Source organism: Bombus affinis, chromosome 2 (genome assembly GCF_024516045.1).
Source record: "Bombus affinis isolate iyBomAffi1 chromosome 2, iyBomAffi1.2, whole genome shotgun sequence".
Classification (NCBI taxonomy): Eukaryota; Metazoa; Arthropoda; class Insecta; order Hymenoptera; family Apidae; genus Bombus; species Bombus affinis.
This window is the reverse complement of record NC_066345.1, coordinates 3,263,106-3,285,948: the sequence shown is the minus strand read 5'-3', so window position 1 is coordinate 3,285,948 and position 22,843 is coordinate 3,263,106. Positions and strand designations below refer to the sequence as shown.

The 22,843-nt window shown below is 34.5% G+C and overlaps 2 protein-coding genes across 3 annotated transcripts; both read left to right on the top strand.

Moving 5' to 3' along the window:
• Nucleotides 1–1,479: 1,479 nt before the first annotated feature.
• LOC126929034 (odorant receptor 4-like) lies at nt 1,480–11,936 on the top strand. Its single transcript, XM_050745041.1, has 9 exons — nt 1,480–1,672; nt 2,210–2,326; nt 2,395–2,512; nt 2,877–3,141; nt 3,205–3,324; nt 10,887–10,977; nt 11,049–11,182; nt 11,547–11,679; nt 11,744–11,936. The coding sequence occupies exons 1-9, from the start codon at nt 1,526–1,528 to the stop codon at nt 11,789–11,791; spliced, it is 1,173 nt and encodes a 390-aa protein (XP_050600998.1). The 5' UTR covers nt 1,480–1,525; the 3' UTR covers nt 11,792–11,936.
• Nucleotides 11,937–12,741: 805 nt separating this feature from the next.
• On the top strand, nt 12,742–21,199 carry LOC126929035 (uncharacterized). Of its 2 annotated transcripts, none has more exons than XM_050745042.1 (9): nt 12,742–13,261; nt 15,790–15,906; nt 16,351–16,468; nt 16,552–16,813; nt 16,886–17,002; nt 17,430–17,523; nt 17,601–17,737; nt 18,100–18,269; nt 18,336–21,199. In XM_050745042.1, exons 1-8 carry the CDS (start codon nt 13,112–13,114, stop codon nt 18,263–18,265), a joined length of 1,161 nt encoding a protein of 386 aa, XP_050600999.1. In that variant the 5' UTR covers nt 12,742–13,111; the 3' UTR covers nt 18,266–18,269; nt 18,336–21,199. The 2 variants fall into 2 exon arrangements, with proteins under 2 accessions (XP_050600999.1, XP_050601000.1); XM_050745043.1 differs by having other exon boundaries at nt 12,750–13,261; nt 17,433–17,523.
• The last annotated feature ends 1,644 nt before the right edge of the window (nt 21,200–22,843 follow it).

Genomic DNA, 22,843 nt, shown 5'->3' with positions numbered 1-22,843 from the left:
GATTACTATATAAATCATTTGACCCTAAAATATAAAATAGTATTTGATCCTGAAATCAAAAAAAAAATTGGATCTTTCATGATATTGACTGTCAATTTATTGATACAGAGAAATTATAAATAGACCTCCGATGTTTATTGCAAATTCGTATTTTTATCAAAACGACTAAAAATGTGAAACATACATAAAAATAGAGATTTATTTTCAATAAGTTCAGATATCACAAATATCACTAATATAAATTAAACAAATAGCTTGGATGTTTTAGACATTTTTTCTTATTACGTGTGCACAACTTTTGCACCTGTAAATATTTTATAAATGCATATACACCCGTGTACTAATTATAAACGCAGAAACTACTTAATCATTGAAAATAATCATCCAAATACACCTGTCTTGAATATGTTGAACATAATGAAATTTTTGGATACATTACGAACTCATTACCTCTCAAAGAATTAATATCTTCGTATGGCAGCTGTGAATTCCTCCAGCACATTGAAAATATTCGACTGTCTGAATCAGTTTCCAATTTTCATCTTCAATTCTTCTTATTTAATATAGATTGTTCTTTGCAGAAACAAATCGCCATAGCACACTTCATCAGCTAAAATTCGAACATTAAATTAGTTTTGAGAAGTTGTCTAAATGCCATTCTATTAACACACCTTATAATATTGAATTTCCAATTTTTCCGAGAAGTGACAGAACAATCTATTATCAAACTGATTTTAAACACTTCAAATGTATGTTTATATGAGCGGAGTTTTTATTTTCGAATCATCAAAGTAATTTCTTATTACATGGGAATGAAAACGACATATTTCCACGAAATTAGAATGAAATAAAACAAGTTAGTATGAGACTCGTATTAATATAAAGCACGTTATTATAATGTTAATCTGCGTGTTAGTTAATTGAAATATATGTTATATGAAATTGGTTGTAAATCATGGTGATATATTGATTATTTATTATTAAACATCAATTTATTATGCATTGCACTAATGAAATGTATACAATAATTGTTATTCGTGCACTTATTATCGAATTTACTCATTACTTAATGAAGTTTCAACACGGAATAAAATTACGATTACGAAGTTTGTGAAAACAACTAGACACTCAGAATTTCACTGTCTTTGTAGGTCTGTTGCAACCTACTACATTACATTATGTTACCTTTCACGATATACCTAAAACTCTATGTTGTCGATATACAATTGTATATCTAAATATCGCTCGTTCCCAACATCTGTGACATACATACATAATATAAGAATGATGAGACAGCTGATGAGAACAGCTGCGGTTTCTTTCTCCAAATGTAGTGATTAAATATTTATAAAGTGCATGGAACATATACGTTGCATTAGTGACGTATGATTAACTGTAATTTAAGAATGGTAGCACTTTATCGTATATACATTTTTCATATACATTATAAGGTTTCATTTACAGTGTGTTAGTAATGATCTACAGAGTTGTCGAGCGTTGAGTTGGTTGAGATCAAGCTTTTATCATGAACAGAGCCACATTAGAGACGCGATTCTTGAAAATAACGAAAATATTTGCGAAACTGGGCGGGATTTGGCCAGATCAAAATAAAATAAAATTCATTTTGTGGGCTATGGTGCATATTACCATGGGATCGTTTGTCGTTGTACAGGTACGTATCTATCAATTTATATAACAATTCACCTATATTACAACACGATATTGGTAACAAAACGTTCCATGATAGTAACGCAAATCATTTTCCATTACTCCTCTGTTATAGCCGGTATAAAATACAAATAAAATCCATACATAGTCCTAATGATTTTCATTTCGAAATGTAACTCTCGATTTTAAAAGAGTTGTACGCAAACAAAAGAGAAGGAATCCTGTAGGGTTGTGTAAAAAAATTCTCGGATACCGTAGATAATTTTAAGAAGACATGATTAACCCACTAATTAGGTGCTATCATTATTAAAATTTCACACCTAGCGAACTTTTCTTTTTGATATCACTTAGGAAAGGACGTTGTTACTTTTAATAAAATAATAAAGGATAATAAAAAAGTTGCATTTGTTTGAAGTTTAAACGATTGATTTCTAAAATAAAAAGATGTAAATAGCGATTACCTTGATAATAACCCTTAAGGGCTAAAGATAGAGGTAAAACTTATAAATAATTAAGAGTATACCATTAACTTTAATCCAAGGTAGCAAGAGTCGTACATATAGGTACTTTGGAAGTCGTGATAGAGCAGTCGTCCTTAATAGGTGCGACAATTCTTATGATCATAAAGCATGGTAACTATATTCTGAACGCTGAAAAGGTAAGAAAGTTCTTGTCAGTCATGACAAGATTCTTTCAGTTTGCATACCAATCTTATAAATATTATAGCTCAAGTCCCTTTTGAATGACATGTCTGAGGACTGGGCAATCGATCGATTGAAACAAGAATTTTCCATTATGACAACATACGCTAATAGAGGAAGCATTCTTGCGATGTTCTACTTTGGTAAGTTAAAATATGTACTTGCAAAGATCAATCGCAATTTTAGTCGACAATCTCATTAGTATACAACAGATTGATCTGGCTAACACTCATATAGATAAGTAAAATGCCGCGATTATTCAATAAATAAATATTAATTAATAAATATTAAATATTAATGGGAAAATCAGAGCTGCTAAAATGTACGAAATGCACGTGATATGTAGGAAAATAGAAAATGTCCAAAGAATAGCACTCAATGCTTTGTAATTTCATGAGTGACATAGATCTTTTTTTATGTCCTATCCTTCTACATACGTTTGCAACTATAGGTATGTATTTGTATAAATATCCATAGTGAATTAAGATAGTAACCATTTGTTTTCAGTAAACGCGTGTATATGCGCATTCCTTTTCTTACAACTGCCATGGACAATGCGTCTGGTACACTTGATAAAACCACACAATACATCGCCACCCATGTTATACACTGTACCAGCATACTATTTTGTCGAGGATGACCTCAAATATTATTACTACATTCAAATATATCTGGGCCTCGCTATATATGTGGTGTTAATCGTGTTCATCAGTTGTGACACCTGTTACATGGTCCTCGTGCAGCATGCTTGCGGACTGTTGACTGTGGCTGGGTAAGCAAATCGAAAATTTCCTCCATATTTCAAATGTTATCGAATAAATTGTACTGTTTCTAGATATCGCTTCAAGAATGCTATCAACGAATTTTCTTTCAATACGAAGATTTCTGAAAAGAAGGTGAAGGAGACATATGACAGAGTACGCTTCTCTATACAGGGGCACCAACGGGCAATAATGTCAGTATTAGCCAGCGTCTCTAACTGTTATAACCAGGGACAGTTATAAACAAAACGACTAAAGGTTGCAGTATAAGAATTAGTAGATAAGTTTATCTGGTTTTGTTTACGAATACCCGCAATATATGATCAACATGAATATAGTTGCCGATAACTATTATACGTGGAAGAATTCTTTTTTGGTTACCGATAAACATTATCGACTAACGAAATTTTTCTTACTGACAACCATTATAGATGAGAGAATTCTTTTTTTTTGTATTGATATCCATTATCGGTGACGAAATTTTCTTTTTGATTACTTGCGACTATCGTTAATTTTTATTAACATTTGAATAGAAGAGCTTTAACCTTTTAGGTACGATGCGCCACTATAATGGCTTTCGCGGATGTTGTTTTATATTACGATGCGCCACTATATTAGCTCACCCTACCGACTCATTCTCTCATCGTTTGAACTAAATGATCTCTTTCATTTGTCTTGCCTCACACTTCTCTTGCCCTCACAACGTTTTATAACAGCGTTAACAATATGCAGACAAAATATATAATCTTTATGTCAGTCTCAGGTATCAATTGTTGCTTCTCGTTAATATAAATATACCATTATTAGATGCTCTTATTAACATACCGATACGTACCCTTATAATTTTTTAGAATCTTCAACCTCAAAATGTCGCTTTAAAGTTGAAAACGAAGAGCGATTTGAAAAACACTATCGCACTATGAGTGTGAAAATTGTGACGTGGGTCTATGTGGTACCGTGCTTTAAAATATATCAAATTCAATTTATTATTAATTATTAAAGTAAATTATTAAAGTTAAAGTATATGCATCATATCTGTAAGAAGAATTACAATTTAGTTATTAAAAACTTCGTTCCGATATGCTAGGGAACAGCATTATTCGTCACACATTGCAGTGTTGTATCATTTACGTGTAATTCACGTCAAATTCTGTCGTACAAAGAAACAGCTTCACGCAAAATTCAGCCGTACCTAAGGGATTAAATATAATTCTCTATCACTTGTGGGGTATCAGTAATGTTAATGGAAATGAACGATGGCTGAAAGTAGCCAAAAATGAATTTCGTAGATAACGATTCGATAAGAATTATTGGTAAAAGAAATTCTATAATCCATAATGATTATTCATGACCAACAAAAAATTCCGCCATGAATAATGGTTACTGGTGACAAAAAAAAAAAAAAAAACATCTGTATTCTCTCATATACAATGTTCAACTACAGATATAAAAAAATTTAAGAGGTGATTTTTGCAACTAAAGTAAGATGAAAATGATGAATACCGTAAGGTGGTATGTCGTGATAGGTGCAGAAGGAATACTCAGATATATTCAACAATAAATATTTATTTCACAATATATTCTGAATGTACACTGATGCGCGGAACTCGCGGTTACTATTAATGGTGCGCGATTCGCGGTTAGCAGATCGACTATTGGTCAATGTGCTTTGATGCGACGGGAGTTCGGCGATGATTGCGCGAGATGCCGAAGATTTGACTCGGACCGTGTAACAACCGTTGTATATCGACTCTATGTAACAGACTGACTTTCCGTCACGATGATGCTGTGAAGGAAAACTGTGATGAGGTGTGTCTAAGGATGTGAGATCATCGGATTCGTTGAATAAAGCTTTGGTTCGGAAAGTGAGGGAAATGTACGTCACTGTTTATTGGCTAATTTTGTATTGGTCGTTGGAAAAGGATGCTAACTGTCTTTGAGAAGAAGTTGCTAGTGAGAAGCGTCATACGTGAGAGAAAACAGATTTCTCGTGTGTTCCCGTAGTAAGTGGTAGACTTAGAGACTGATAAATAAAGACTATTTATCTCTTTGGAGGACCTTAGCTAAAATAAATCCTAAGATTTATAGCGGGTCCTTAGGCTAGCTGAAAATATTCAGTTCGAATGTATCAGCATCTGGCAATCTTCTTGTCCGCAGAATAGGGTCTTTGTGTCGCGCGCCACAGGACAGAAACTGTTGGAAAGTTTACTGTCGAGTGCTGCCACAACAGAATTGCCTTTTGGGCTTTGTTTTTTAGTTATTGACAATTAAAAATTAGCCGAAATCTCCCTGTGCACGGGCAAACCTTCTTACATGAACGAAAGTAGGTCAACCTTGGTAGCAGGTTGCGCAGGGATCCTCAAATCGAACGATACATGGGCGGCAGCTTACCTCATACAAGTCGTGAAGAATAAGATTATGTCATTTGAAACTTAAACCAATCTTCATGATGTTTCGCAATACCTGCCTACTCATTAATATCTATAACAGCATATTGAAATCCATCACATGAAATTTTCGAGTAGTTTCTTCTAATCCTTTCCCTTCATAAATAATTAATATTTATAAAAATTTAACACACACATCGCGATCATCCCGTTCGCGGGTATCCAGAGAAGAATCACACACCCACTGCGAATGTGTTGCCTGTTAACAGAAAAATCGTAACGAAAATAGCAAAAGTTTTATATTATAGTAAACATAAATTAATATAGTTTTTTTTATTTATTTATTTCTTTACATTCTCAATTTGTCCATTTGGATATTTGGAAGAATTTTTTAGCGGTATTATTATCACGTGGGTGACTACCCCCAGCGGGGTACCATCCTCCCGTTTGCTAGGTTATATCCTTTGCGAGGTCTGCTGGGTGTTTCCCTTTTAGCCTTCTTTCCATATTTAAAGTGTTGATCGTTTCCGCTGCTAGCCTGTTTGGGTGTGTTGCTATTCTTGCCTTTTATCTTTCCGCGAAGCTGCTGATTGCTTCCTTGACCGTTGGGATTCCCAAGTCCCTCCGTATGTCTTCATTTGTAACGTATCATAGGGCGTTTACTATCGTTCTAAGACTTTTGGTTTGCATTGTCTCTATTTTGTTTATATGGCTCATTGCTGCTGTCCCCCATAGTGGTATTCCGTACGTCCAGATTGGTTTTATGATCGCTTTGCATATTTTTAATTTATTTTCTATGCTTAATTTGGATTTTCGACTTGTTGCCAATGCATTTGTCTCCTTGTTGTCTGTATTTTGTCTATTATTGATTTAGTATGTTGTTTCCCTGTGAGTTGTGTATCTAGGTGGAGTCCTAGGTATTTGACTTGCTTTGTTTGTGCGTGCCGTTCAGAAGGATGTTTGGTGGTATCTGTTTTCGCAGCGTGAATGTAATATGGTTGCATTTATTGGGGTTTGCTTTTATTTGTTTTCTTTGTAGCCACTTTTCTATTTTTGTGATATGTTCTTGTAGTAATTTGTCTGCCGTTTTTGGGTTAGTATGCCTAACTAGTATAGCTGTTAGCCGTGTATAATGTATATAGTATTGGGCCTAGGACGCTTCCTTGCGTTACCCCTGCCTTGATGTCTTTAACTTCAGAGTATGTGTCCTTGATTTTTATTACGACGGTTCTGCTGCTTAGGTAAGATTTTATTAATAGGTGTATTTGCTCCGGGAATTGTTTCCTAATTGTTTGTAGTAGACTTTCATGGTTTATTTTGTCAAATGCTTGCTCCATGTCCATAAAGAGGGCTGTGCAGTATTGCTTGTTTTCTAGTGCTATTATTATTTCGTTGATAAGCCTGTGCATTTGCTCTATCGTGAAATGTTTGTTTCTGAATCCAAATTGGTGTTCCGGTATTGATTTTTTTATCTCTATTATTGTTATTATCCGGTCATATATTATTTTTTTCAGTATTTTGGAAAATACTGCAGCAGTGATATTGGTCTGTAAGATGCAGTTTGGTGTGGTCCTTTGCCTGGTTTAGGTAACATTTTGATCTGTGCTAGTTTCCATGGTTTGGGAAAATATTGGATTCTTAGTATTGCATTGATTATTATTGTCATTAGTCTTATCGCTATTGGCGGAAGGTTTTTCAAGATTTTGCCATTGATTAGGTCGATTCCTGGTGCTTTGTTGTTTTTTGTTTTATCGATTATGTTTCTAATTTCTTGTGCTCTTGTTTTAGGTACGGTGTATTACTTGTCAGTTGAGGCACTAATGGTTTGCGCATCCTTATCCGTATAACATTTGAGGTTGCTGTTGTTAATATTATGTGGTGTAAATGTGTTGCACGGGTGGTTGGAGAATTCTTCAGCTTGTTCTTCGTTGCTTCTTGCCCATGTGTTATCCGCTTTTCTGATTGCTGAGACGGGTATTATTGGCTTCTTTATTTTTTTCGTTTCTTTCCATAGGGAGTAGTTGGTGTTCTCGTGTAGAGAGTGTCCCTATGAACTTTGCGAATTCGTTATTGTTGTGCTCTTTTATTTTGTTTTCTATTTCCTTTGCAAGTTTGTTTAAGTGTTTTTTTGTTTTCTCGGGTTCTGTATTTTTGCCATTTTGCTTTTGCTTTTCTTTTTTCTTTGATTTTGTCGAGTATTTCTTGCGGGATTGTTATTGTTTGTCTGCTGGTTGGTTCGGGTGTAATGGTTGTCCTTGCTGCTTCTTGAATAGTTGCTGTCAATGTTGCTACTGCCTGTTCTATGTGTTCAGGAGTTTTTAACGGGATGTTGCAGTTTATTTTGCTTTCTATTATTTCTTTGAAAGTTTGCCATTTGGGGGATTTATTGCATAGTACTTCTGGTTTGCTATAAAGGTTCTGGTTTGTTTCTGTATTCAATTATTATGGGTGTATGATCGGAGTTAAGCTCGAGGTTGCGTGTTATTTTTAGTTTGTTTGTGTTTAGTTCCCTTGTAACTGCAAAGTCCAGTAGATCTGGTTTTTTGTTCAGGTCAGTCGGCCAGTATGTCGGTGTTCCAGTGGATAATATATTGAGGTTATTGTTTCTAATGTATTTTTCCATTGTTCTATCTGGAGCTGTGGTAATTCTTGATCCCCGTGGCGTGTGCTTTGAGTTGTAGTCTCCCGCTGCGATGTACTTGTCCCTCTAAGTGTTGGAAATACTCTTCCCACATTTGTGATGTTACTTTGTGTCGCGGAGGTACATATAGTGCTGACAACTGGAAGTAATTGCTGCTAGCTTGAACTGTAACGGTGGTTGCTTGTGTATATTCCTTGCTAACTTGGCTGTGCAAATGGTGTTTGATATCATTTCTTATTATCACCGCGGTTCCTCCGTGCGCTTTTCCTGAGAGGTGTTTGGTATCATATACGATGTAGTATGATATTTTCATGTAGCTTTTTGGAGTGAAGTGTGTTTCTGTAACAAGTAGTATATCAATATTGTTGTTATACAGGAATGTTTTAGTTTCAAGGGCCCGTTGTTGTAGGCCGTTTGAGCTCCAGGCTGCTATTTTCAACGTGTCCGTTTTTATTTTTTACTTAGCACGTTTGTAAGCAGTTGTAGCAGGACTGTGATTTGTTGCTGTGATTATTTGCTGTCTGAGAACTGCGTTTTGTTGGCTTATCATTTTTGTTAGCATTTCGGTGTTTTTGATGGATTGTTTGAGCAGTTCCTTGATTTCTGTAGTGTTGCTGATGTTGTTGTGATTTTGGTTGTCAGAGGGTGGCGATTGGCTGATTACTTGCGGTTAGCTTCGGCCACCAAAGGTGTTGGTGTTACTATGGTTAGTGTTCATTGCGTGCTGTGAATTTGGTGTTGTCTCAGTTTTTGTGCTGTTCTGTTGCGCTTGTAAGTTATTGTATGTCCTGTTTCGCAGCGGCAGAAACAGTTTACGTCGAAGTTGTTTTCTGACTACATAGCCTTTGTAACTAGTTGGGTGGTTTCCATTGCAGTTGAAGCATTTTACTTTGTTTTCCTATGTTTGGACAATTTACTGTTACATGCTTTTCTGCGCGTTTGACACACGCCGGGTTTCTATTGTAGTAATTTTTTGTGTGTCCGTATTGCTGACATCGTATGCATTGCGGTATATCTTTTCTATGTCTAGGTGGCTCCGCTGTTACTATTGTGTTTAGAACTTTTTTAATTTCGTGTATATCTTTGTTGTTGTTTTTAGGTTATAACTCTATTAGAAATAGCGGTAATGGCTGCTTAGTATCGTATCTGGTTATGTTGTTTATTGATCTTACCTGGTGTCCGATTTTTGCTAGTTCCTCGCATATGTTGTCGCTATTTTTTTTGTGTGTAATCCCCTGATTACTGTTTTGTAACTTTTGTCGGCTTTGAGCTGGTAGGTGTGATACCCTGCGTTTTTCTCCTTTAGTGATTTTGTCACTTTTCTAAATGTTTCTGGGGTATTGGTTTGAACTTTGACTTGTTCTACTTTTATCTGTTTTGTAGTATAGTTTTCTTTCCCTGCCGTGTTGTTTAGAAGTTCAATGAGGGGGTTTATTATTTTAGCATCTATGTAGGTTGGTGGTGGTTTAGCGATGCGGGTTGTTGGTTTTTCAGTTGGGGCTGTTACTGTCTCTTCTGGCAGTGCGCTAAATGAGTTACGGAGCGTGATTTCTTGTATCCATTGTTGTTTATCTGCTACTATAACGTTCCTGCCGCTTGTGCACGGTGTTACTTTTCGTTTTTTGCCGGAAGTTGCCACCTTCCAGCTTTCGTCATGGTGTTCTCGTGTGTCATTAGTTCATTGTTCTCGTCATTGTCTTGTGTTACTTCCATGTTTGTTTCGTTTGTATCTGTATTTCCGTGTTCTTCGTTTATTGGTTGTCTATTGTTGGTAGAACCTGTGGCTCTATTTATAAAGTATGTATCACCTTTAGTTGTTATTTTTATTGGTGGAATCTGCATATTCCACCATTTGGCGATGGGCGTTTACGTTACCGCTTTCTCTTCCCTCTTGCTGCACTTTCACTGAAGCACTGTTTCGCACGTCCATTTAGCTCGGCTGCTCAGGCAGAACGAGTAATATGTAGTGATCAGTATTTTATGTGGAAAATGTGTGTAGTTCATGTAAGACAGCTTTCGACCACTTTTAGTAATATGATGGTCATCGGGTATCAAAATGAAATTCTTTTATCCATAATGATCATCAGTAACCAAAAAAGAATCCTCTCATAAATAATGGTTGTCTCTAAAACAAAACAAAAACATTGATTATTTATAACGGTTATTCGTAATGCTTAAAAATTATTTTTTTTATCGTTTATTTTTTTGAAAAATCTATTCAAGATTTAGTGATCGTTACCTGTTATTTAAACGATTTTATTTATTTTTTGTCAATGACCTTTTTTTCACGAATCCTAAGGATACATTTTTGGTCTCTGGACTTATAACGTAAATTGAAAAAAATATGATATTAGAATTCATATTTTAATTTTAATGACTTTGGGTGCGAATAACCATGATAAATGATTATGATTATTTTCGGTTAATGTTAACCATTATCGGCGACGGAAATTGTTTTTGGTTACTTTTGATATTCAATTACTTTCAACCATCGTCAACATTGAATTAGATAGATATCATTTATAATTTCAGTTTTTAATAAATCATTTGAATGTTTGGTAATAATTATCTCCCATTTAAACAAAAATTAATCTTCTCACAACTTTTTAAGCGACTGATATTTTTTGGCCCTATTTCGGTATTACATTTTCATTTCTAATTATGTATTTTTCTGAAGTACTTCTGTTGTAATCAAGAAATATTTTCCTTGATTTTACTTGTAAAACAGGTTTCTGGAAAAAATTGAGAGCGCACACGTTACATATCTTTTTATGTGTATGGGCATAATAGTCTTATGCGTTAGTATTACGATGGTACAGGTGAGCTTTTTTTAATCGACTTTGTATCGTTGAATATGATTCGTCAATGGACTATTATTGTTTGAAATTAGATCGCTACGATGGAAATATGTATGGATTTTTACAAGTTTACCAGCTTTCTGATTATTCAATTCTTGCATTTGTTCTACCTAACGATGCAGGGTCAGTTTGTCATAAATTCATCCGATGAGATTTACGATGCAATGTAAGTATAACATATATTATAACAACATTCTCATTACTTGTAATCTTATCAACAACTTGTTTGGCTAATTAATAACGTAAAAGAGTAACAAATTATGACTATACATGTATTTCTATACAGTGCAAAGCATGTTAAGTAATTTGCTAGTTCTTTTATTTATTTATGATTTTTCAAATTGTCCTCTATAATTTTCCTTTTGCAATTAAAATAAATATAAAATAATCATGCTTGCTATTGAGTCATGTAAACAAGAAACTTCTATTTTATTTTCGCTTCATTCTAGTGGTTGTTTGTACAACTGAAATGTTCATATTTAACATTTATTAATATAATAATAATTTATAGATTATAATGAAATTCGTAGATACGAGGCATCATGGTACAAGATGAGTACAAAAACGCAAGCATTATATATATTAGCGTTGCGGCGAAGTCTAACTCCATGCTATTTAACTGCTGGCGGTTTAATACAATTGAACATGCAAAGCTTTTCAGAAGTAATGTATCAATAATGTTATCTTCAATAATTACATTACCTGTAACAATATTGGTAAATTTCAGGTGATAAAACTATGCGTTTCATATTATACAGTGTTGAGATCGACATGAAAAACGGACCGATATCCAGTGATTCATAGTAGACGCATTATTGAGAGCGATCGTTTTATCAATATCACTACGATTAATGTTGTAAAATAACTTAATAGAATTGTTCTTATATAATCTCGATACACGATATACATACGAGTATTATTGAAATAATCAAGTAAAAAATAATAATTTTGTTTCTATGTACAGAAACATATAAAAATATCTGGACACTTAAGGAAACTTTTTGTGAATATATTATGTATACCATACGCAACATTTTGAAATTTCATTCACGCTGTTACGAATCTTAACAATTACGATTACATTCCTAAAATTTTAAGCCTATATAAAGATATATATATCTCAGGCTGCATATTAATGTCATATTAAATATTTGTTTACAGTAAACTCTTTGTAACTCCATACATATATTTTTTTAAATTAGTTTCAGATGTTACCAATATGCCGTTACAAAGCTAATGAAATTCCAAAATGTTTCGCATAATACGTATAATACATGCAGAAATTATGGATGATTTAGCTTATGTGACCAATTAGTTTTGGCATTTTTTAAAGTAATACGGTAGCACTAGTAACACTAAGAAAAATATTGGTATTAATCATGATAAGAGTTTGAATCTTCACACACACATTAATCTCGTTGCAAAGTATTAATCTGGAATGCGGGCCGTTGGAGTAGAATAGCTTTAAGTACGAAGGTTGCGGTACTTTTTTGCGGAGAGATGACAGATGGAAGACAAAACGTATTTTGGCTATTCGTGGCTCGATGATGAAGATAACGAGTTCAAAATCTGCATAGTTCACTTTGATATTCAGCTATACTTTATCTTTTTACCTCTCATGGCCAAAAAGCTTTCCCATACTTTTAATTATTCAAATTGGTTCACGGTATATCCATACTACAGTATCTATTCTTTTTAAGTTAATTTTTATCAATCGTAATTGACCTTTCAGACAAAATAGCTTCGAGAATAATGCTTCGAAATGTTTTTTTTCTTTTTTTTGTGAAAAACGATAAGAATACACATCGATCAACAGCTAATGCTTCGACCAACTACTTACCATTGTTAAAGGTATACATTAGAGGCACAGACTTAACAGGGAGGAATGAATAATTAAATCGTCATTCCGTTTTACGAGGGTCACGATAGCAGCAAGTACGCATTATTTACGAGCGTCGTTCCGATAAATTTTTATGACCGAAAAGAAGTAGAAGTATACACGTCAATTTCAATCATTTAACAAACTTCATTGCCATTCTTCACTTGTCAGTCGTACATACAGCTGTGTAATATCGATGCCATTTTTCATTTTACTATGAACAAAACGGCGATAGAAAAAAAGTATCTGAAAGTAGTGAAGACATGCAGTATGATCGCTGGAATTTGGCCTGATCAGAGTAAATTTTCGAAACTGTTCACACGAATAATTATATATATCATTAGTGTGTTATCTCTTATTACACAGGTACGTAAATATTAATTTATAATCAACTGTACTCTATAGAAACTTTGGTTTATTGATGCATATTTATGTACCTACTATACTAATAAACGCACTGCATTAGTAATCACACACACAAGCATTGTGATGTTCTCCGAATTTTTCGCAGATTCTAAATATTTTTAATGCGTTATATACAGTGAATCCCCAAAATATTCGCATACTAACGCACATTTAAATCTGACGTGTTATATCTCTGTTAATAAATTCGAAAATGTTCTTATTGATAGATCATTTATTGTACTAGGTTGTCCTAGAAGTTTCTTTCGTTTTATAAGGAAATAACAGATGCTTTTTGTTTTATATTATATTATTGAATTATGCACGATCATTTTGTTCTATTGAAACAATACAAACATGATTCAATAAAATAATATAAAACAAAAAATGTTGTGCATCTATTATTTTTTTATAAAACGAAAAAAACTTTTGGGACAACCTAATACTTTGAAATCTGGATGAAGTTTTTCAATTAACATAACATAATTAAACAATATTAAAAATTCAGAGAGATCGTATTCAATTTAAGTGTGACAAAAATGTTCGGACATATCGCAATTTTCTTTCGCAATTTTATTGAAAACGTTTAACTCGAAACATAGCGTTTATTTATAAACGGATTTCATCAAGTTCGTTACTGTGTAGTCAATTGGTATACCGACTTTGAGTCAAGGCAAGAATATATCGTTTGATTTCCGGACTGAACCTGTTGTATCTCATCGCGAGGAAATTGTTAATGTGCTTAATTTAAAAAAGAGGACCGTAGCAGATATTGTCAGAAGGTTGAAAAAGAAAAGATAGATTTAGCTCAATTCCGTAAAGTGTTCAGTCACGAATAAATAAACAATAAATATAAAATATATATAACAATATATATAAAAATATATTTTTGTGATTCTATGCCTAATGTTGCTGATGTTAGTTACTTCGTGGCCATGCTTTAAGAGTTCGAACTTTAGTTCGTCTAGATCGATTGAGTGGTGGATGTTGCGTAGCATTACACGAAGTGGTTTTTCTTGCTTGAGCTGGTAAGTGTGGAAGTTGGCATTCAGGGTTTTTAACAACTTTGTTAATTTTCTTTAGGCGTCTGGGTTGGTCGGCACTAATTTTCAATTTATAGTCCTCCTTGCTGATATCTTTTTCGATAATCTTTGTCATTGTTTGAATGTCAATGACATCGTCAATGAAGATTGGCGAGGGAGGGGGAGTTCTTTCGGTATGTTGTCTATTTACCGCTTCGGTTATGTCCATAGGGTCTTCTGTTGTATCCTGTATTGCCAACCTGTTGTGGGTGGTCACTTGGCTAGCTGATGGGTTAGTTTGACTCTTGCTCATATTGGTCTTGAATGCTTCCAGCTTGCGTTTCTTTGTGTGCGGGTCGTTTGCAAGGAGGAATGTTTTGCCCCTTTGCCACGGGGGAGGAAGATGTTTGGGCCATCATCGAGCTAGTTAATTCAATTTGAAATAACTAGTCGAGAGGCTGTGATTCGGGTCGGAGGTTAGTAGCGTTGGATTTTCCACTAGCACGTTTGCGGACACTTGGCTAGGTTTGTTAGATTCGCTTTCGACAGATGGGTGTCACGTGTTATTTTGTGAACTACTCAGGGCACTGGACACACGTCTGCACGCTTCGGCACTCACCAGTAAACTGGGGATACGGCATTGAATCCAAAAAAATTTACAATCCACTTTTAAATTTATTGGTGGATGTTATGGTCTGGTACTGTATTTCGAGCGGGGTGCAGAGAATCTCGTTTTTATTGAAGGTATCATGGGCAAAATTAAACATTAGTATTTTTTAAAAAATGTTTATTGCAGTGTGCCATTAAAATAGGAATTCAAAGTACATGCTAATTTTATCAGGACAATAATGCCTAACATATTGCTTTATAATTATTATTTAATTACTATAATTACTACATATAACTATTACAATTACTTTATAATTATTCTTAAGTCGTACACTCCTTAGCCTCCAGATTTTAATTCAATACAAAATTTATAATTTAAATCGTTGAATGAAACGTCAATAACAAGCATAAAAGAACTGAGAAAAGATCGCAAAACAAATGAGAACAAATAAATGCAGAATATCTTAAAAAAAATCACATTTAGTATTATGATTAAAATTATTATTATTGATTATTAGAAGGGTATTAGAAGGTTATTAAAAGGTCGTTAAGATTATTAGTATAATTAGATTATGGAACGATTAAAATGTGTAATAAAATAAAAAGGCTATGTTACTAAATATTAGAACTATGAACATTGGTTATTAAAAATTCATTTAATTCTTTCTATTCACTTCTATTTCAAAGTAAAATATATGATCTACCAATGAAAACAATTTCGAATTTACTCTCACCAAAATTAAGAATGATATGAAACGTGAAAATCAAATATGCGTTAGTACTTGAATATTTTTTGCATTGACAATGTCTATTAGTGTGAGAATTTCCTTTTTGTTAAATTAATCGATCATTGATTTGCAGATGGCAAACGTAATATGTTTCTTTAGCCTAAATACCTTAATAGAGCAAGTGTGTTTTTTTAATGCAGTAGTCGGGGCACTGATAAAACAAGGGAATTACATTATCAACGCTGCAGAGGTAAAGGAGCTGCTTGTTTCATTTTCCATTTTCTATTACTACTCTATCATATTACGTTTTATGTAAAAACCATATGGAGAAATATAGTAAGTTGATTCTTGTTGAGTTTCCTACTTTCACATCACTTAGAGATTATAAAGTAGGATTTTGGTATGAAACATTTGACGAAGTGTATAACCTGATAGATTCGAAGTTATAAGCGTTATGAAAATGATGGCGATAAATCCAAAATGTTCTTTAAGAAATAACACTATTTGAATACGATTAATATTAGTCTGCATATCCATTTAATGTGCGCTAGCAAAAATATTGCTGTCTAGAAAAAAACGAGAAGTACGACCTATTGAGTTTTTCATATCTTTATATATATGTATATATATATATATATATATATATATATATATATATATATCTTTTGATTGCACGAGATTGATTACATTGCAGTACAAGATGTTATTTAACGCTGTTTGGAAGGATTGGTCAACCGATAGACTAAGTGATGAATTGGATATTATGATCGAGTATGCCAAAAAGGGAGCATTCTTCTCCTGGTTGTATTTCGGTAGGATAAATCATATTGAAAATTCGTCCTTTTATTCATTAGAATTATAATTCATTTTACACATCGCTGTAATCAATTTACAGGAGTTTGCATTTGCTGTGCTATAAGTTTTCTTCAATTATCTTTAACCCCAATTGTTTTGGATATAATTTCACCAATGAACGAAACGCGAGATTTAATGTACATTTTTCCAGCTTATTATTATGTCAATGACCAAATTTATCGTACGTTTATAAGCTTCCATATGATGTGTACGATTATTTCAACATGTCTCGTGTATATTGGCTGCGATACGAGTTACATGTACATTGTGCAACACGCTTGTGGTCAATTAGCAGTGGCTAGGTAAAAAAAGAAATATCACTTCGATCAAATAATTTTAGTTTGGAATTGCAAGAAACATACATTTTTTCTCAGACATCGTTTCGAGAATGCGATTTTAGATTTTTCTATTGTCAGTGAAACGAGTGTCGTGCAGGATAAGATTTACGAAAGAGTGGTTCATTCGATTCGAGGACATCAATATGCTACAAAGTCAGTACTACAATTGCCAAAATATTTCTTAGCTAACCATTTTTAGCTTATTTCTTACTACCTTCAAACATATTCCCAATAATCTTATTTCTTAAAAAGCGGGTTGCACCATCGCTTAAAAGTAATATTCTTACGAATAAACAGATTTATTTGTTTTATTAAAATATATAATTCAAACACCATAATGCGACGTATTCGTTTAATTGCTGATAAAAGTGTCAATGATTTTATTTCATTAATTGAACATTTTCCGTGCTATAACACAACAATTGCCTAACACGTATTCTTGAAAATTCTCAAATAATATCCAGAATAATCTCAATACTTTTGAGAGAATTTAATTTGTGTACTTGCATGTGTCTTACATGTATATTATTGAATTTTTTATCGACGACGATCTACTGGTCCGGTTTTAATGACCTCAAAGCAGTTACCTCAGAACTATTCAAAGCAGTCATTCCGCTTTTCTTTTCATCACCGTTGCTTTGGGAATGACAACTCTTAGCGTCACATTAGTAAAGGTGAGTTTCTCAATTTAAAAAATCACACTGTTCGACATCAATTCGTAATTATTCGTAATTACTGTTCTTCAAAACAGGTTGCATCGCAAGCGAATGTCTCTGGACAATTTATTAAGGATATTGTATTTCTCTTGGCTCAACTGATACATATATTTTTTTTTTTATTACAAGGACAATTCGTACTGAATGCAAACGATGAATTTGCCGAATCGATGTAAGTAATCTGTAAATATGAATAGAATATACGTTGTTCTAAGTACTTTAGTTTTAAAACCCATTACACGTATCTGTACATTTTTCTTCTAATTCGCGAGGTTATGAGAATATCAATAACATAACATATACATAACATAATATGTATATACATATACATATACATAATGTTATATATATATAACATTGTCTGGAAATCATTTTTTGTTACAGTGTCATACGAATAACACGTCGATCTATCAAACCTGCAGGATTCCTTTATTTTTATTGTGTTGTTGATACTAAAATTATGAACTGAATTAAATCCTTCATTATCATTATCCTAAATAAACGACTTTTTTACTGAATTAACTTTGTTCGCAGATATAACACGTTCTGGTATAATACTAATACGAGAACGAAACTGTTGCTTGTATTAGTACTAAGAAGTTGCTCAAGTGCTCCTAATCTATCAGCTGGAGGACTGCTAGTCTTTAATTTGAAAAACTTCTCAGAGGCAAGCATCTCTACTTTAATCCACAATTATTGAGTTGGTAACTAAGTGATTATGGATTTTGTTAATACCATTAAATCAATGTACACGACATCGTATTTTTCAGATTCTGAAAACATCTTTTTCATATTTCACCGTACTAAAAAACACGTGAAGTATGTAACATATCCGACAAAGGCGATGGAATCAAATTCCAGAATGAATAAAGTTTTACGGATGAGATACGCATTTAATCAGGATGTTTTCTGCTTTTCAACCACCGAGTTCTTTTTATTTTACACCCGTACAGTATAACACTTGGTGAGGAAATGATATGAAATTTCAGAATGTCTAAACGACGGAAATTTGTACCGCGTTTGAGTTTAAGTTCTCAAATTTTAATCACCTCACATCAGTTTCAAACAGAATATTATCTGCGATTTGAAAAGTGCTAATGAATAATTTTGAATAATGGTGCAATGTTTTATATGTACAATAATATTTATGTAAATGTCGTACATATAAATTCCTTACCAAGTACGACAATTTATGGGGATCACTAAACTACACTTAAAACAAATTTTTAACCCTTACAGTTGAGAACCGCACTAATACAAAACTTAGCACATCATTGGTGTTTGAATTGAATTTAAAACTGAAATCCGTCATTATTTGCAATGAAATATCATAGCAAAGTTTACGGTTTTTCTGTAAAAGCATTCTGACTAAACACAGAAAGCAACGAATACAAATTGATTGATTGCTGCTGAAATACAAATCGTGTCATATAATGAAGCACTTACCTACCAGACCGACTTACCTATTCATCGCATATATTAGGTTGTCTGAAAAGTTTCTTTCGTTTTATAAGGAAAAAATAGATGCACAGTGTTTTTTGTTTTATTTCAGTTTATTGAATTATGCACGAACATAATAATAGAAATATAACGAAATAGATCATACCTAATTCAATAAAATAATATAAAACAGAAATTATTGTTCATCTATTATAACCTTATGAAACGAAAGAAGTTTTTCGGACAACCTAATAAATTATTTTCTTTGACATCCCAGTACTATGTGAAATTAAATTACAATAAGCTGTTTTTAAAATCTTTCTCATATTGGCAATAGCATGGATAGAATAAGAGAAAAAGGAATATCATTACCGCCTTTATTATCCGATACAAAACGATTTCATTTTCCGTACAAATTAATCAAATCGAAAATTTTCTGCGAAAGCCAGTGCAATTAATTTATATTAAAATGATAATAAAACTACTACTATTATTGATATTATGAAGGTATACAATTGAATTTGGCCTACTCGACTACTGCAGTTTGAACAGTGGTGGACATGAAGATTATTGACAAAACAGTATCCAGGATTAAACAAACAAATGAAAAGGATCATTGAGTTGACCACGCGAGTATTAGTTACATTTCAGTTTATTTAATGTAATTTTTAAACTGCAAATACTTATGCGAGTTCATATTTTCATAAACAGTGCTTAATCTGTTTCACTTATTAAATACTAGCTTTTGTCCGCGACTTCGTTCACGTGAACTACTAATATATGGAACTTTAACTTTAAGTAGATGAGTTTTTATAGATGAAATACAAAATGAATCGAGATGCAACCTAGCCTGTTTTTTTTCTTGGACGCTAAATTATATAACACAGATGATCCTATCAAAATCCGTTCAGTAGCTTTTACGTAATGCGTGTACAAACAGATATTTTGTGCTTATAAGTAAGAGTTCGTTCCTGTGGTCGACTGCGCCATACCTCGGAGTGGAACTCATATTGGCTTCGCATTTAAGGTGTTCGTTTTTCGCATTTCCGATTTTCTAACGACCCCTGTCGTGGGATGTTGCGCGTAAGTAGAGGGTGCGAGGCTTGCAAAAGAGCTGCCCTCGCTTTGTGGATCATCGGACAAGTTGAACCTACTCTTTCGGGTGGCAGTTCGTTTAGCCGACGCCGCACGATGTTATCTGCCACGTTGTTACCGGTGGAGGCCACGAGGTACTGACTGATCTCAGCCCCTGTGGTGCCAATCTAAGTCATTGGTGGGGCTATCGGAGTGGCTCGACGGCCACGTCACTGTCAGTCGGGGTCCCTGTAGCCGTCGTTACTGACAGGACCAGATGACACTCACATAAGTGGTGTTCGACAGGTACAGGCTTCGATCGATGCCGATGGTTTTGGTCCTGAGTCTTATCCCGATGATCCCACTTGTGGCTCGGTCCCGTGGGTTCGCCTTACCCAAGGAACTCACGCAAGCGCACTTCTACAAGGTTCTGCACTTCCAACGGTCTCCCTTGCGAGAGGTCAGTACAAACAGAGACACACAAATTTTTAAAATTAGTTTCTTGGACTCTATAGTTCATGAACTGTTATTTCTTTTATTCAACAAACGGATGCCGCCCTTCTACTGTTTCATTATACTGTTATGCGGCTTGTGGCATAAGTGGTTTATTTATAATTGAATTTACATTTAGTCCTTAACGCTTAAAGTGTATCTCTCAAGTACCATCTATGTGTGGCGTTCTACTCCATGTGTGTCTCTCAAGCACTGTAGATAAAGCTGATCAATATGCATTAATATATTGTTTCCTGAAAAAATCGTTGAAATGATGGCGGAAATTGTTCTTTTTGGGACTAGAAACAAGCGTAATAAATGCTTATATACTTTACAAGATTTTTTAGGAAAGGAGAGAAGAAAGCGCTTTGTCATATTATAAGTTTGTCAAATTATTAGTAAATCAGCTCGTAAGTAACTTTCGGAATAACAATGTGTATGGCAGGTCTTCCGGAACAGATAAGGAACAACATTTTGGTGCGAAACTCCATATAATAAATCAGTTGCCGAAAGGCAAAAAGAAAAAGTGTTTTATTCGTTCATCAAAAGGAAGTAATGTAGTAAAACAAAAAACACTTTTCTTCTGTGAGATATGAACGCAAACTCGATTTGCATCCCAATGAATTTTAAAAAATTCCACACATTACTCAATTATAATTAATACAAATATTGTAATCAAAATTATATTACTTCTGAAATGAATCAAAATTGTTTTGTATGACTTTAATATTATTATTTACATGTCATTGTAGCATTTAAAATCTGAAACTTAAAAACTTGCAAGTCGAAGTATGATGAGAATAAGTTGGAGTTGCCGGTCGATATTCACAATTAAAAGTCGGAGTATAAAGGATTCGAAAACTTGTACGTGTAATTACTCATCGTTTACGCAACTATTTGATAAAACAAGCTAAATTATTTGTAAGACTATTAAAACTATTTGGACTAGTAAAACTATTTGGTAAGCACGACCGCTCACTATCATGGATCAGAGATGTCTCACTATCCTCGTATATTTAATGGATGTCACCGATGACCGATCGTCCTCCTCCTATTCCGTCACGTTTCGCATTGGCTCTAGCATTGCTCACTGTGGCTGCCAAATGCTCGAATTCCACAGTGTGGTTGTCACATGCTCGCAACAATATTTACAGATAATTGTATTGGTATGTAAAGATGCATAAATAATTTTGCAAAGCGCGTTTCTACTTTCTTTGATAAGAGGGATACACAAAGTTAAATAGCTACACGTAGATTTTCACGACTGACTGTATGTCACTTAGAGTCTAAGTTAAGTACATATTTACATCTAGTACATGTATCAATGTACATCATGTTTATGTATATACAGGATATATAAAAAGTAAGTATAAAAACCATCATAGCGTGATTCTAGATCTCTAGATAGGTAGAGAGCAAATAATGGAAGGACGCAAAGCGGCATTAAAGGCGGAGAACGAGGCGCTCCGAAAAGAGCTGGCCTTGCGCTCCACTGCACAGAACAGCAGCGAGACAGGACGTCTCGCCGCGATTGAACGCAAGATGGAAGAGCTAGAACCCTCCCTGATCTGACTAATGGAAGAACGCCTCCAAAACTCAGAAAGAAAAGGAGAAAAAGAGGTCGTCCCCGACGAGACTACGAGAAAGGTGGAGCCTGGAGTTCCAAACACTCCGGCGACCAAGGGAGGACAAGTGGATGCCATGGAATGGCAGACCGTCGAAAGAAGAAATAAGAGGAAAAAGGAGCCAGCGAAGAATCAACCAGTGAAGCTAATTCCCGGGACAGGGGCGAAGAGCCCGAGGAAAGTCCCAGAGGGAGGATCTGAGAACGCGTGAAGAGTGGGAGACAAGCTACCCCTCCCCCCGCATCGGCGGTAACGATCATCCTGAAGGACAGATCGGGCCAATCCTACGCGAAGGTGTTGGCCGCGGCCAAGGATAGCGTCTTTCTGGTCGAAGTCGGCATTAACGCGGTGAAAATGCGCAAAACCATGACCAGAGGCGTTCTGGAGGTTTCCGAGGACCAGAAGAGGGAGAAGGCTGCTGTGCTCGCAGCACGGCTAATCCGGACTTTGGATCCGATCAAGGTCCGCATGGCGATACCCTTCCAAGCTATGGAATCAAGAGTGACCCGGATAGATATTTCGGCTATTAAAGAGGAAATCAGGAACACCCTGACGAAGGAGAGCGGTTGCAAGGCAGAGGACTTCCGACTGGCAGAGATCCGCCTCGTTCGCAACGGCCTTGGATCCGTGTGGATACGAGGCTCTGC